The sequence below is a fragment of the Gavialis gangeticus genome, unplaced genomic scaffold, assembly GCF_001723915.1.
Source record: "Gavialis gangeticus isolate Ggan-Ray unplaced genomic scaffold, GavGan_comp1, whole genome shotgun sequence".
Classification (NCBI taxonomy): domain Eukaryota; kingdom Metazoa; phylum Chordata; order Crocodylia; family Gavialidae; genus Gavialis; species Gavialis gangeticus.
This window is the reverse complement of record NW_017729033.1, coordinates 13,668,819-13,683,343: the sequence shown is the minus strand read 5'-3', so window position 1 is coordinate 13,683,343 and position 14,525 is coordinate 13,668,819. Positions and strand designations below refer to the sequence as shown.

At 43.6% G+C, this 14,525-nt stretch overlaps 1 protein-coding gene across 1 annotated transcript in view; it reads right to left on the bottom strand.

Moving 5' to 3' along the window:
• Positions 1-2,048: 2,048 nt before the first annotated feature.
• Positions 2,049-14,525, bottom strand: part of POLR1A (RNA polymerase I subunit A) — a 106,072-nt gene continuing 93,595 nt past the window's right edge. The window contains exons 30-34 of the mRNA XM_019525829.1: positions 12,330-12,617; positions 11,101-11,301; positions 10,240-10,357; positions 9,197-9,361; positions 2,049-3,025 (exon numbers count right to left, since the gene is read on the bottom strand). Coding sequence (XP_019381374.1) covers positions 2,925-3,025; positions 9,197-9,361; positions 10,240-10,357; positions 11,101-11,301; positions 12,330-12,617 — 873 coding nt within the window. The 3' untranslated portion in view covers positions 2,049-2,924. The remainder of the gene's footprint in view (positions 3,026-9,196; positions 9,362-10,239; positions 10,358-11,100; positions 11,302-12,329; positions 12,618-14,525) is intronic.

The window sequence follows — 14,525 nt, the reverse complement described above, 5'->3', positions numbered from 1 at the left end:
AGCAGGCTACCTATGTGGGCTAGGGCCAGTGCTGAGCTCTTCCCAGCAGAGAGCTGGGCTGGGCTGTGCTTGGGGCAGGTGGCAGCAGCAGCACTGGCAGGGGGGGTTCATGGGGGGAGGAGAGCTACAGCCACCCCAAAATTTGTTGTAGCTCCCACTCCAAGTGCTGCCGCCACCCGCCCCAGCAAAGCCCAGCCCCACCACTGGGAAGAGCCTGGCACCAGCCCCAACTCACAGCGGCAGCCTACCCTCACCCAGCATACAGATTTGGGGAGCACACCCCCCCCATGGTGCAGGCAGCAGTGGGAGCCACCCCCCGGACAAACTGCAGCTCCGCCTCATACCCAGCCGAGCAGTACCTGCCCTTGCCCCGCTCCCTCCCTCACTGCAGGGTCCTTGGTCTGCTGCCCCCTCCCCCAACGGACTTACCAGCCAGATGCTGCTCTCCAAGCTGCCAGGCTAAATTCCTGGTTGTGTACATGCTGCGGCTACATGCATACACACAATATTTATTGGCAACATTATTGGCCACATCCACCAAAAAAGCTGATTGCTGATAATGTCAATTTTCTTTATATGGTGCTGATACGATATGGGTCCAATGTATCACTGCACCTCTAGTTTTGATGTTTTATTTTTTTTTAAAAGAATGGGAAGGGTTATTACTTTCGTGTTTAAAAAACAGACTCACTCCAGATCAAGCAGAAGGTAATAAGCACATTATTGTGGCAATGCATGTGGTCTGGCTGCAATGCCTTATGGATGTAGGGAAGTAGCGCTCTGATGAACAATCTTGGGACCTTTAAGGGGAAGCACCAAGCAGGCAAAAGGGCATCCACACTGTTGTTCCAGACTCTCTCAGGCAACACAGGGCTGATGGGAGAATAAGTTCATGTTCACATCTCATATTTGTGAGTTCAAATTCCTCCATATAAAGTGTGAATAAAATCTCTGATAACACCTGGAGCTAAACAGAATTATACTTGCAAGTCTTCACTGCTACAAGTTTACTATAACTCCATGCTGCTCCACAACTTCAGGTCAAACCGGTTCAATCTTCCAGCACATCGCAATAAGCCAAAAGCTCTAGATACTTTGCTGTGAAAGTCCTATAAACACTTGGATGGATCACTTTTCCAAGACTCTGTTTGAGAGAATCATGTTCGAGAGTAACCAAGAGATGCCTGTAGGACAGAATAAGGATGAGAGAGGCTACCCCCTCATTAAAGCGCTGTGTGCGCTTTCTGCTGGTGTTTTCCAGCAAAAGCAGAGTTGTGCAGTGCAGGTTTAATTCTAAGCTGAGACAAAACAGCTGCTACTCGGTTTGTTTGCTCATCTGGATTCTGAAGTGGTAGCACTTGCACTGTTTCCTGGTTATTTACATAATTAAATATTTTGAGATGCATGTAGTGGGTATGCCAGGAGGGCAGAGCAGTCCATGAGACCTTTCTTATGAGGTATATATATAAGAAAAAGAAGAGGACACTTGCTCAACTAGCAGATTTACCAGGCTTCAGAATGATTTACACTACATTGCCTCTGACTGCTGAGTCTGCAGAGTTGAGACCAAAGTGTGGGAGGGGGAGGAAGGAAACAGGTCAAGAGGACACAGGAAAGGACTGCAGAATCCAAGTTACTTTCATTCTCTGACCCTTTGTAGTGCTGGCCCACTAAAAATCAGCTCATACCAAACTGCTCAAGCTAGCATTGAGTCCTGCATTAGCACAGCAGTACCTGCAAAGAATATCTGAGAGCCAGCTGCAGCTTATGGGGTTATCACACATCCGGCACCGTGCAAGTTCCAAATAAATTCAGGTCACTTCAGGGAGAATCCAAATCCAGACAAATATCACACACCCCATCCAGTGACTAAAAAAAAAAAATCACATAAATGAAAGCACATGTCCACTGGTAACGAGGCACTTGGTGTCAGGCAGGCCAGCCTTCCTGTATCAGTCTGCTAGGAGATAAAATCTCCTATAATGTTAGAATTTCCACCTTCTACACAATAGGACAGCCACACAAGGGTTTTTTTTCCCCCAACATCGGTCTTGATATAATTTATTATAGATTCCTCCTTATTCAGAACAAATGTTAAACCAAAACAGTAATTTAAAAACTCTGCTTTACAAAATTCTTACATACCCCTTTGTATAGCTGCATTGGCAGAAATTCATTTTGCATGTTGCACAGAGAAATTGTAACTGAAAAAGAAATTTTATGTTGTACAGAAGTCTTTTCTGCTGGGGACAATCCTGGATACTAGCCAGAGAATCTGCTGTGTCACAGACACTTTCTTCTTGACGCGAGGGGAAAGCAGGAGAGGAAAAGGTGCCTATAAATTTTTAAACAATTATCGAAGTATCATACAAATGCAATAAAAGAATAACATGTGCCTCTAGGAAGGAAGCTTAATTCCAGTTTAACACTGTACTGCCTAGGAACACTTGCAGATCTGTCCCAGAGTCAATACAAATAATGTTAGGTAAAATTTCTAGGGGATAGAGCTATCGAAACAGCCTGGAGATACTACACAAGCTATAATTTATCCTACCAAAATTTGAGTAGGTGAGCAGGCTCTCCTTTGACTTGTGTGACAAATATTATCGCTGGCTCCTAATCATATGCACACTCTTTTGTTCTTTTCTCTTTGGCATACATCAATATTTTCTTTCTGTTTGTTCCTAAACAGAGGAGATTTAGGTACAAACATTTTTAGAGCTGAACTGTGTCATACATTAAGGTTACCAACCGAGCTGAGCAGAGGAAAAAGGAACTGCATATAACTATACACAATTCTTCCACACTGCACAGTTAGAGGACTCGGGCAAACATTCATTGTCTTGACATTCAGCAAAGGCCACACAGAAAACTATGATAAAACATGTTTAAATATAAATCCTTTAAAACAAAGAGGCCAAACACTATGTAAGAGGTTGCTTGAGGTCGAACAAACCGGTCCCTCCTTTGACAACTTTTCCAACCACAAGGCAAGCAGAAGGAGATCTCAGTTCATCGTGGGCACCTAAATTAGAATTCAACACAAATCAGATTAGGACAGGTCCAACAGAAGTTTCTATTTAAAAAGAAGATGCTAATAAGCTACATATTTACTTTGCTTAAAGCACAAGAACCAGGTCAGACATGGCACCTCACAAAGACAATGCCACCTGCTGTTCAAATTAAATGCGTCACAGACTGCAGGTTTCATTCTCTTTGGACTTCGCCTTTGTTACAGCAGGACTTAACTGTCTCCAGTGAAGGGACTCCTGGAGTCAGAATACCACTAGCGAAGGTATACCGGCCCAGAGTTTTTATAATCAGTTTAAAACCACCCCCTTTGCAACCAGCATCAAAAGATAATCCACATAGGATTCTTAAAGTGAGCATTAGTTCAGGCTTCCTACAAGAGAATTTTTATTTTATTTTTTTTTAAAGGAAGGACAGAAGCCAGATAAAAATAGAAGCACCTTCCTATGAAGACCCTTCTCTTTTGGAGAAAGGATCCAGTTGAGGTGGATCTTTCATTTCTTGGCTAGATTTGAAAAGCACTTTTCACAGGAAAGACATCAAATGCCTTTGATTTGGTGGCTCTATCATAGCAGAACAGTGCCACATAAGTCTAAGTTCTCCACGATTACACACCAGACCATCGTTTTGCTTTCATTAATTATATTTCTTTTTGGCTTTACAGGCAAGCAGGCAGGCTGTTCTTCGTCCACACTTCATTTGACAAGCTGAATTCTGTGATAACTAATGTTCACTGCTGTTCCTATGGATGCATACAAAATGTGTTTGAGCTTGCAGTAAACTCTGGTACATCTTTCATTCTATAAGAAAGAAAGAGTTACATGAAATACATGTAACTTTCTATATTTAGTTGAGGAATACTGAAAGTGCTAGGAGCAGTGCATGATGCCTGGTGTTGTGATCTCATCGACATCTGTACAAGAGCTGCCTCTGATATTTATCAGTGAAAAATAATGACCCTTTGTTAGATTATTATGCGAGACGGTCATAACCATTCTGTTGGCTCACGTGATGCTAACAAAGCAGAGCTGTTCTTCAAGCAATTGTTTGCACAGACCTAATTCTAAAGTGCATGTGCTCTGTGCATTCAGAATTGGATTCTTTTGGCCAACTATGTCTGTTGAAACCACACCCATGTCCTAGATGTCTCTGTGCCAACCCTACTGAGGGCATAAAGGGTACAGCAGGCTTGGAAGTCACTCAGGTCCTTCCAAGTACCCATGACAGTGAGATGGCACCTCTGCAGCATCTGCTTATGCCATACGCTGTGCAGTCTTCTTGGATTTCACCCAATTTCATTAAGAGATTGTCCAGCTCTCAGCTGCATTAAAACAAATTAGATTTAGAAACCACGAATCCACATTATGGTTCCAATTTTGTTCTTGATGCTGCTGCTAAGTCTCTTTACTTCTCGTAAGTCCTAACCACCGTAGAGCTTTTTAAATGATCCCTAGTGCCCTTTTGCCTCTCAACATTTCCTGTCTTTACACAGGTAACACCATGAATAAACAAGATTAAAGTTTCCCTTGGCAGGAACCTTGACTTCTTTCTGAATCCAACTGTGATGCAATGTAAATGCAGACTCTTTATTCAATTTAATCCCCTTTTGTGAACATTTAGCCCTTTTACAGGTTCACGGTAGAGAGGCAACTGTTAAGTGGCAGCAGCACTTTGAATGATCTTTTTTGCCAGTGTATTGTTGCTTTCCAAGCTGAATTTTTTTTTTCAATGTCAGGAACATTTGTGCTAGGACAGAAGGCAATTAAGTCTGTGGCTAAAGAAATTGAGTTGGGGAGTTTCTTCTGTTCACCTGGGGTAGCATGGAAAACAGCACAGAAGAGCCTGAGAGAGGAGCTGACTGACATGTGTTGAATGCTGGCAAAATGAAAGTCTGACTAAGAGCAATGAGACAGATCAGCTACACAGGAGGGATCAAACTCCTAAGGGGCTTAACCAGATATCTCAACATGCAGCTTATGTCTGTAGCCGTGAATGAAAAAAAATGGTGAAGAGGTGCACAAACAAAACCATCCCAAGCAAATTCTGAAATTATCTGAATGTAGGACTACTGCAATCCAGGTCAAAGGGGAGGAGATTACAATACAGATATGTGAGAAAGGTCCGGATGAGAAGTTTAACGCTGTGTACAGCCAAGATGAAATACTTGATCTTCAATTGAGTATACAGGAAACTTATCTGGTCCCCCCAAAATTCCACAGACTTCATAAAATATATCATGTGGACGTTGGCTTGATTTCAGCTGACAAAGCCCTATTAGGGCTAGACATCCCAATTTACCTGGAGCCTTTTAAGGCAGCAGATAGGATAATTATGCACCTTACAGACAAACCAAAGTATATTTATAGCTATAGTATAGTAGATAGATATCTATATACATCTATCTATCTATCCAGGGTAGACAGAGATATATAAATAGATACCTAGATGCATAGAATCAAAGTAGGGCAAGAAGGGACCTACAGAGGTCATCTAGCTCAACTTGCTGCCAGAGGCAGGATCATCCCTATCAAAGCCAAGCCATAAAAATCATCATTTAAATTCTACATAAGACTACCATCAACCCTGGCACAACACAGACCTAACACTCTAACCGGCCACAGGTAAAGCAGGGGAACCACGGCAGCCAACATCCTGCTTCTATGAAATGCTGTCAATATATGCTCGAGATGCTGGGTAGACGGCTACGTTCCTAATACAAAGGAGGGCAAAAACCCTCAGTCTGTACCAGTCTGACCACGGGATAAAATTCATTCCTGACCCCAATACAGCAATTGGTCTAACCCTGAGTAGAGGGGCAGGTCTCTCGAACCAAGAGCCTCCGATTCATTGGTCCCAGCAGAGATATTGGTGCACCTCAGTTGAAGTCCCCAGACTTGGCTGTAGCTAAACACCAAACCCCTCTGTGGGAGCCTTAAAAACACCTTGACATGTAGCAAATAGAGGACATGGGGGGGAGGGGAAAAAGAGAGGGCAGCACAGGCAATGGTCAAAGCTCAGATGCATGGGAAATACCCAGGGTATAACATAGGCATCGCTATGCCTAGATCATCCCCAACCAATCCTGTCTGACCCCTTCTTGAACACCTCCAGTGATGGAGTCCACAACTTGGCTAGGAAGTCAGTCTATTCCACTGTCTCACAATTCTCACAGTGAAGAAGTTTTTCTGGATATCCACTCTAAACTTACTTCGCTGCATACTTTGCTTCAAGCCATTGCCCCAAACTCTCCTCTCTGTAGCAAAAAAGAAAAGATGCTTTCCCTCTTCTTTATGGCAGCCCTTCAAGTATTTGAAGACTGCCGTCATGTCCCTTCTGAAGTGCTTCTTCTGCAAGCTGCTCCTTCAGCTTTCCTTATGACTTGTCTTCCAAGCACCTAATCATCTTTCTTGCCTGCCTTTGGACCCTCACTTAACTTTTCCATGTCCTTTTTAAAATGTGGTTCCCAGAAGTGCACATACTACTTCAGATGAGACCTAACCAGTGCCATGTAGAGAGACACTATCACCTCCCATGTCTTGCACCTAATACTTCTGCTGATGCCTCCCAAAACCATCTTCACCTTTTGTATGGCTGCATCACACTGCAGACTCATACTGAGTCTGTGATCTACCAAGGCTTCCAAATCCTCTTCCACAGCATTTCCATCCAGCCAGGTGTCACCCATTGTGTATTTGATACTCCTCCCAACCTGTAGTACCTTGCATTTGTCCACATTAAAATTCACCTTGTTGGCTCTAGCCCAACTTTCCAAACTGTCAAGTTCCTTCTGAATTGTGCTCATATCCTCCAACATGTGTACAGTCCTTTCTAGCCTCGCGTTGTCCGCAAACTTGTTCAAGAAGCTTTTTATGCCAGCATCCAAATTATGAACACGTTGAATAGTACTGGGCCCATGACAGACTCCTGTGGGACTCCACATAAAACCTCCTGCCATTTTGGTATGGACCTGTTATTACCCTTTGCTTGTGGTTATCTATTCACCCTGTAGTAGTTATATCCAGCCCACATTTCTCCAATTTGTTTAAGAGAAGGTAATGCAGGACCATATCATAAGCCTTGCTGAAGTCCAGATACACTATATCCACAGCATTCCCTCCATCCACCCAAGTAGTTACTTTGACAAAGAAAGAGATTGTTTGTTTGACATAATTTGCTTTTCAAAAAATCCACATTGGCTACTTAGGATGAGTCTTTCCTCCTCCAGATACTTGCAATAACCTTCCTTAGGATATGCCCTAGTAACTTCCCAGGTACTGAAGTGAGACTAACCATTCTGTAGCTCCCCTGGTCCTCCCTTTTGCTTTTTTAAAAAAAAAAAAAGCACTGCATTGGTGTCTGACCTGTCTCCCACAACTTCATGAAGATTATTGCCAAGGGCTCCGAGATGCAGTTCATCTGACCCTGATGACAGATTCATTCAGACCCAACAAAAGCTCTCTGACAGTCGTCTTTTTTTAAAATCTCCCCTCTCAGCATGTCCCCTTCCTTATCCAGATAACCCTTATTAGGTGCATGACTGCAGCTTAATATTTTTGTGAAGGCTGAGGCAAAGTAGCTGTTCAACAGATCTGCCTTCTTTGCATCTTTGATTAGGAGTTCCCCCAGATTTGTCAGCAGAGGACCCACACCTTCCTTGGTCCCCCTTTTCTGGCCAACAGACTTACAGAACTCCTTCTTGTTGTCCTTACACTCCTTTGCCAGGTGTAGCTTGTTCTTTGCCTTCCTGCTTTTGCCCCTGCAATTCTTGCTGTTTCCTGATATGTGTCCTTGGTGACCTGCCCATTCTCCCATTCCCTGTATGCTCTGAATTTGAGGTGTTTTAGAAGTTCCTTGTGAAGCCACATTGGTCTCTTGCCATTCTGTGTGTGCTTCCATTGTGTCAGAACAGTTTCTTGTTGGGTCCCTTTAAAAGCTCCCAGCCCTCCTGGGTGTCTTTAACCTTCAGTCTACTCTTCTACAACATCATGTCTATTAATTCCTCAAGTCAAATGAAATCCACCTTTTTGAAATCTAGCATCCTAATTTTGCTGACCTCATGCTCTCCCTATCTCATGATCCAGAATTCTATCATATCATGATTGTTTCCTCTCAAGTTACTGAACACCTTCACATCTTCCACCAGTGGTGTCCTGTTGCTCAAGACAAGATTCAAAAGAGATGATCCCCTAGTTGTACCCTCCACTTTCTGGAACAGAAAGTTGTCCTCCACACAAGACAGGAACTGGCTTGACATTTTATGTTTGGCTGCTTTTTTCTTCCAGCAGATGTCTGGAAAACTGAAGTCTCCCATCAGTACCATCCCATAACTTTTGGATAGATTTGGCACCTGCTTGAAGTGTGCCTCCTGCATGCCCTCTTCCTTATTTGATGGCCTATGATAAATTCCCACCATTATATCTGTGCTGCATCTTTCATCTTCACCCAAATGCATTGTTTTGCTGTCATCTTCCTCCTGAGCCAGGGAGCAAGCTTATGCATTTTTGACATACAAGACAACACTGTATCCTTTGTTTCAGGATAGGGTAGAGAGAAAAGTGTAACCTTTGATGTTGACATTCCAGTCATAACGGCTGCTCCACCGGTTCTCTGTAACAGCAATCAGTTTACAGCCCTTTTCACAGGCTTTAGCTTCCAGCTCATCTTGTTCATTCCCCACACTTCTGGTATATGTATACATGCATCGGACATATTTTGCATTTTGACCTACTCATTTCCCTTTTGTACCACTTGTTGTAGTGCTGTAGATTTCTGGCCCTTTCCTGGAGGTAAGTTGCTTCTTCAAGTCCTTTCCCCTGTAGACTGTGTGCTTTGTCACTGGGGGGTTTTGATCATCATTCCCCATGGAACCTAGTTTAAAGACCTCTATATAGATACAGATATATATAAAAGCTCCTTTCATTTGTCTATAAGGTGCCCTTATGAGCTTCAGCCCATGAATGCTTAAGCTATATGCATCTCTCTATATAGCTATATCTATTTATATACACGTGTACATATACAGAATGCCAGCTTCACAAGGGCTTCATTAAAAAGTGCTAGCCATTAAAGCTTTTAAAAACAATTATACACCTCTCACTATAAAAGAGTTATAAGAATCCAAGTCAAGCAGATGCAGCAGACCTGTAAATCAAATAAAACCATTTACCCATCATTGTTGCTTCCTTTAAGAATTTGTAGCTGGTTTCAAATGTCATCTGCTGCAGTGGTGAGGAGCTGGACTGTATTCCATAGCGATTCAGTGGTTTATAAACACCTTCAAAACACATGTAATCTGCCACAAGAGAAAGGTGCCGGGGGTTTATCACGATACCTGACAACACAGGAAGAAGGATCATTAGAGCATGTAGAGGCTAAGACCCAAAAGATCCATCAGCAAGGTAAACCTCTCGAGTCTCATCAATGTGGTCTGATACAAGTCAGGTCACTAGCAAAAGTCATGCTTCTTCCTTTCCATACTGGCAAAACCCAATCTCTGCCAAATCAAGGCTGCAAGACCTCATCTTAACAGAGAAACAAAAATGTCAATAGAGCTTCAGTTATGTGCGACTTTTACTATGTGTGCCAAGTCTTTTGGAGTAGGAGTATATCTGAAAACAAACAGTAGTCTCTGCATCATTTTCATTCAGACAGAATCTGAGAACTCATTTCAAGTCCATCTCCTCCAGTGTTGAACCCCTTTACACCTCACGTGGTAAATCGGGTACTAGAGTCAATTTGGCTTTGCTAAGTCAGACCTTTCTGGGCCTGCAGGGGAACTTGCGGACTTTATGGCTGTAGATGTACAACACAACATTTGTGCAATGTGATGAAACTTGCTCACAGCCTCTACCAGATACTCATCAGCTCTGACAAGTATAAAGAAAGTGCAGCAGTACTAGAAATGGGAATCTTGGTGAACAATCTTGGTGACTGCAAAGTTATTCACCAGCCAGCAATCCAAAACTTGGCATTCCATCTTTTCACTGACTGTAGTGCATAGTAAGACATGATCTCTCTTTAAACTCAATTTAATACAGTATTGTATTTCTACTCTTACACTTGATACAGTACTGTAGCTTGTACCTTTTGGTACTGTATATTGCTCTTTTTTAGGCTATTTAAGGTAATACTGTGTACATTTTCCATCTTAATGAAACTCGAATGAACCATGAAACCAAACAACAGTTGATCTAAAAAAAAGCATCTTACCATACACGGCAAATACATCTTTAATTTCCTTTTCAATCACCCTCAGGGCAGCCTCGATTCCGTAAGTTTTAGCCATCGCATGAATGTCATTGGAATAAAGCCTGCTTAAGTCCAAGACCTGGAGGCATGAAACCAATTTAAGGAAGTTGGTGCTATAGTTGTGTACTTTCCCACCTCCCCTAAACAAAGAAAATGTTTCTTTGTTTCCTGCTTTAGCTCAAACAGCCCCAACATAAGTCACCTGAAGTTAACAGAATCTGGCACAGCATTAGCTGCAGGGCAGAATGTGCAAGTGATCCTATACCCAAGTCAACTGACTGCAGTGTCATTTATATCAGGAGGAATAAGGGACTGAAATTAAGCAAGAATAAAAAGAGGGGAAGATCCCAACTATGAGACCCACTGAAATGTGGTATCATGTACGGGCCTTTTAAAATTCTGAAACAAAGCACTACAGAGTATACTGTCTGAAACAACCCTGTACTTGTGGAGAGGGCCTGGATGGCATAACAAGTCTATTCATCTGTAACTACTGAAATTCATTTACATGGAAGAACTCCCTCAAATAACATCTGCAGAAACAGTTACAAGCATGGTGTGGATTGATCTGCCATTATCTTGGTAAGATGATACTCCATGTTTCTGCACAAAAGCCCATCTGAAGTGACAGGAACATGACAACGTACACTTGAGAAAGGCATTGCGCAAACATTTTGAACTAGCTCGAGGCTCAAAAGTGCTGAGGTGCCCAACTCCAACTGAATATGCATAGGGGGCCAAGAAAGGAATAGCTTCCCACCTCCCACTATTTTCCTCTATCAAACATTACACCATTGAAGTCGCAAGGATAACAATGCATACATCAGAATATTTAAACAGTTCAGACAGGTTTATTCCCTCGGTGTTCAAAATAAGCTCTCTCTCTCCTTTCTTGTTGGTGCTTTCATTTAAGAAACATCGCGTGATCCCCTTTGTCTCATGGACAACTGTATTTTGCATGAGGGACTCCAGGAAGGAGGAGAGATCAAAGTATGCCTTCATCAGAGGAAGCTTCAGGGAAACCTAGGAAAGAAACCAGGACAAGATCAGGCTGACTGTGAGGAGGCAAGAAGGCTTAGCATTTGCTTCAACCACCAGGCCATTTTTTCCTCAAGGTAAAAAGTCACTAGAATCAAATATATTTATCTTAATCTCCATATGTTAAGAAATGTACAGCTCCTCATACCACTTCCAAAAAAACAGTATAAAGAAGAAACAATACAATCCAAGCCAAATTGAAAGGAAATGCAGTTCAAGTTCAACAAATATGCTTTTTTTTTTTTTTTTTCCTTTTTGGTACAACAAAATCATAATGTTTCATTTTTGGTTAATAAGAAACATTTCATTTGTCCAGAAACAAGATATTCTGGGGAATATTTCTGGAGGTTAGTCAACCCTTAACATCCTAGGTTCATTTTTTTTTTTTTTTAAGTGCCAAAACATCCTCTGGAAAATGTCACAATTGAGATATTTTGGAATTCCTGAAATCTACCTCCTTGCACCTTTTTCAGATCACTGGGGTCCCCAAATTCATAGTTTCTGTCCCCATGAATCTTCAGTTTCTGGCAAATTCACTATTTGTGGAAAGAAAAAAATTCAGCTACCTGTCCTCCCATCTCAATCAACATGCATCCTACTTTGTTCTTTGGAGGATTACGCAGGATTCCCTTTTTGCACATATACAAGTCTACTGCTTCCCAATTTCTTGTCCTCCTGCACTGTACCTCCAGACAGTTTGCTGTGGCAGATTTGCCTTTTCACCTCATATGGTCAAGCAGCTAGAGAGCTGCCTATTAATTCAAAAGGTGAAATTAAGAATGAAAACTTGTCAGTCACCTTTAGGAAGTCCCAAAGTCTCCAAGAATTTAAAATTCTGTGGCAGAAAGTCTGCTTACATCTTTGAGCTGCAATAGGTGTCATATCTGCACAGATTATAAGGGGAAGCTGACATAAAAACAGCACCATTTCGTTGAAGACTATTTATTATGGAAGCTGTGCACTGTCATTTTGTAATCTTCACACAAAATATTTCCCCATCACCAGCCTCTTACCTCACACCAGAGCTCATTTTCTACATCGTATTCGTAATTCTCTATGGAGGGATGACTGCTCACTACAGAACTGACTCTTAGCTCTACTGATGCGTTTTGTTTAGGTGTTTTCTCTTTCTTAGACAGAGAACTAGAGGCAGAAAATTGAGAATCGTCCTCATGGCACAATACATTTGAACCTTCTTCAGACTCCTCAGCCCTTTTATCATCAAGCAAGGGACCTTCTTCATCTTCTGAATTTTCATCACCGTTTTCCTCATTCACCTCTTCCTCACTCTCATAATCAACCTGCAGAAGAAAACACAAGCTCATACTTATAACCTCAACCAAATGCAAACGTCTTCAAAGCCCCTTGGTATGCAGTTTTATTCCCCCAAATTCCTCACTGTGGAAATGAGCTCCCTGACAGGTTCACGTAACCTTTAACGCACTGAAAAATGCTGTTTTTTAAAAAAAAGACAGTGATACGATAGATTTATTTTAGTTTCAATTCCTTTGCAGTTATGAAAGGATTTGTCAGCATGTTCCAAGTTAAACTTCAGGCTGCATAAATAACACATCATAACACAACCAGGCAAAAGGTAGCTGTTTCCTCAAGGATCCTGGGGATAATCCAGTGTTTTGATGATAGATGCTAAAGGAACTCCCTATATTTTAACTGTTCACCTTCCTGCTAAAATGGTGGCCACCCACTTTTTAAAATCATATGTTCTGTATGACAGATTATTCAGTACAAATCACCCAGGAGCAAGTGTACTTAGTGCTGTAGCAGGATAAGTAAAAGCAATAAGACAGAATTCTGAAAGTTAATTTTTGGCTGAATTACAGGGAGAATAAAACCTGCCCACCAGAAGCCTCATTTCTGAATCAGAGAACAGGCTATACCATGGGTCAGCAACATTTTTGGCTTGAGTGCCCAAAACACCCGCAACCTCAATTTGTAAGATGTTGAGTTGCCAGGGGCAGATGGCAGGGGAGCCGCAAAGGGCCCAATCCGTGTTGTGGCAGTGAAGTCCCGGCCCCTATCCCACCACCTGCCTCAAAACATGCAAAATGCCTTCGCATGTCACACTCCAGCATCCAGGCCAGGGGTTGCCTAGGGAATTTAGCAGTTTTTTGCATCCTGCAGCTGTACACAGAATTAGCTTAGATGATCTTTCAGGTCCCTTTCTATCTTAGTCTCTCTCCCCCTTATTTGTCAGCATGTTCCAATCTTAGTCTCTCCCCATGAGCTGCAAGCGACACTCAAAGGGTTAGTATGCGGCCTGTGGGCTCCTGCTCTCCTTTCATTCGTCTCCCCACAGCTGCTCCAGCCCTAGTGACCAGGATGGGGCTGGAGTGCCTGAGGTACATATGCAGCAAAGAAGGGAGCACAGGCAACCCAGCTAGGTGGGCTGGGGGAGAGGAGGGAGGAGGAAGGAGAATGGGTTGCATACATGACACAGTGCTGAGAAAGGGTGGGAGCTAGGCTGGCCACACAGTGGGTGGGAGGTGGTGGGGATCTGTCTATCATGCAGTTGTGACCGGAGCCTCGCGAACAGGCTGCACAAACAGGCGCGCTTGCTTGCCGGCATGTGAGTTAGCGAGGAGTTTGCACAGGAGGGTGCACGGGAGGGCCCGAGACCCTGCCTGCCAACCCCCCAGGGTAGACAGTCCCAGCCATAGCCAGCCTACCACAGGCATGACACGGATGGGCACGCGTCACACCCTGAGGGTCCCCTCGGGCTCTGTGACCCCCCCCCTCCCCTCCATCGGGCACCTCAGAGACGGCCACCCAGACGGAGCCCATGGTTCCAGGCTCCACGCAGACGGAGCCCCTGGCTCTTGGCTGCCTGTCCCTTTTTCAGGCTCTGGCGGCTGGAAGCATGGCCACCTCCCCGTGTGGGGTCTTGCTCCCTTTTGGGGTCTCTGGACCACCAGCTGGAGGAGCTCCAGGCCACAGTCCAGGGACTGCGTGCCATAAGGGACTGTGAGCAGATCAACTCCTACTGCCAGGCCCTTCTCCCCTGGGAGCCGGAGGGTAGAGCACCGTCTCCCTCCTGGACAAAGGAGGACTCCAGGACCTCCCACTCTGTCCAGTCAAGGGCATGGACCAAGGTGGTCAAGGGCCCTAAGGCCCGCCGCACCAAGGCCCCTGCCCCACCGGAGGTTTGCAACAGGTACACACTTCTTGCTGCTCCAGCAGAGCCTGCCGAG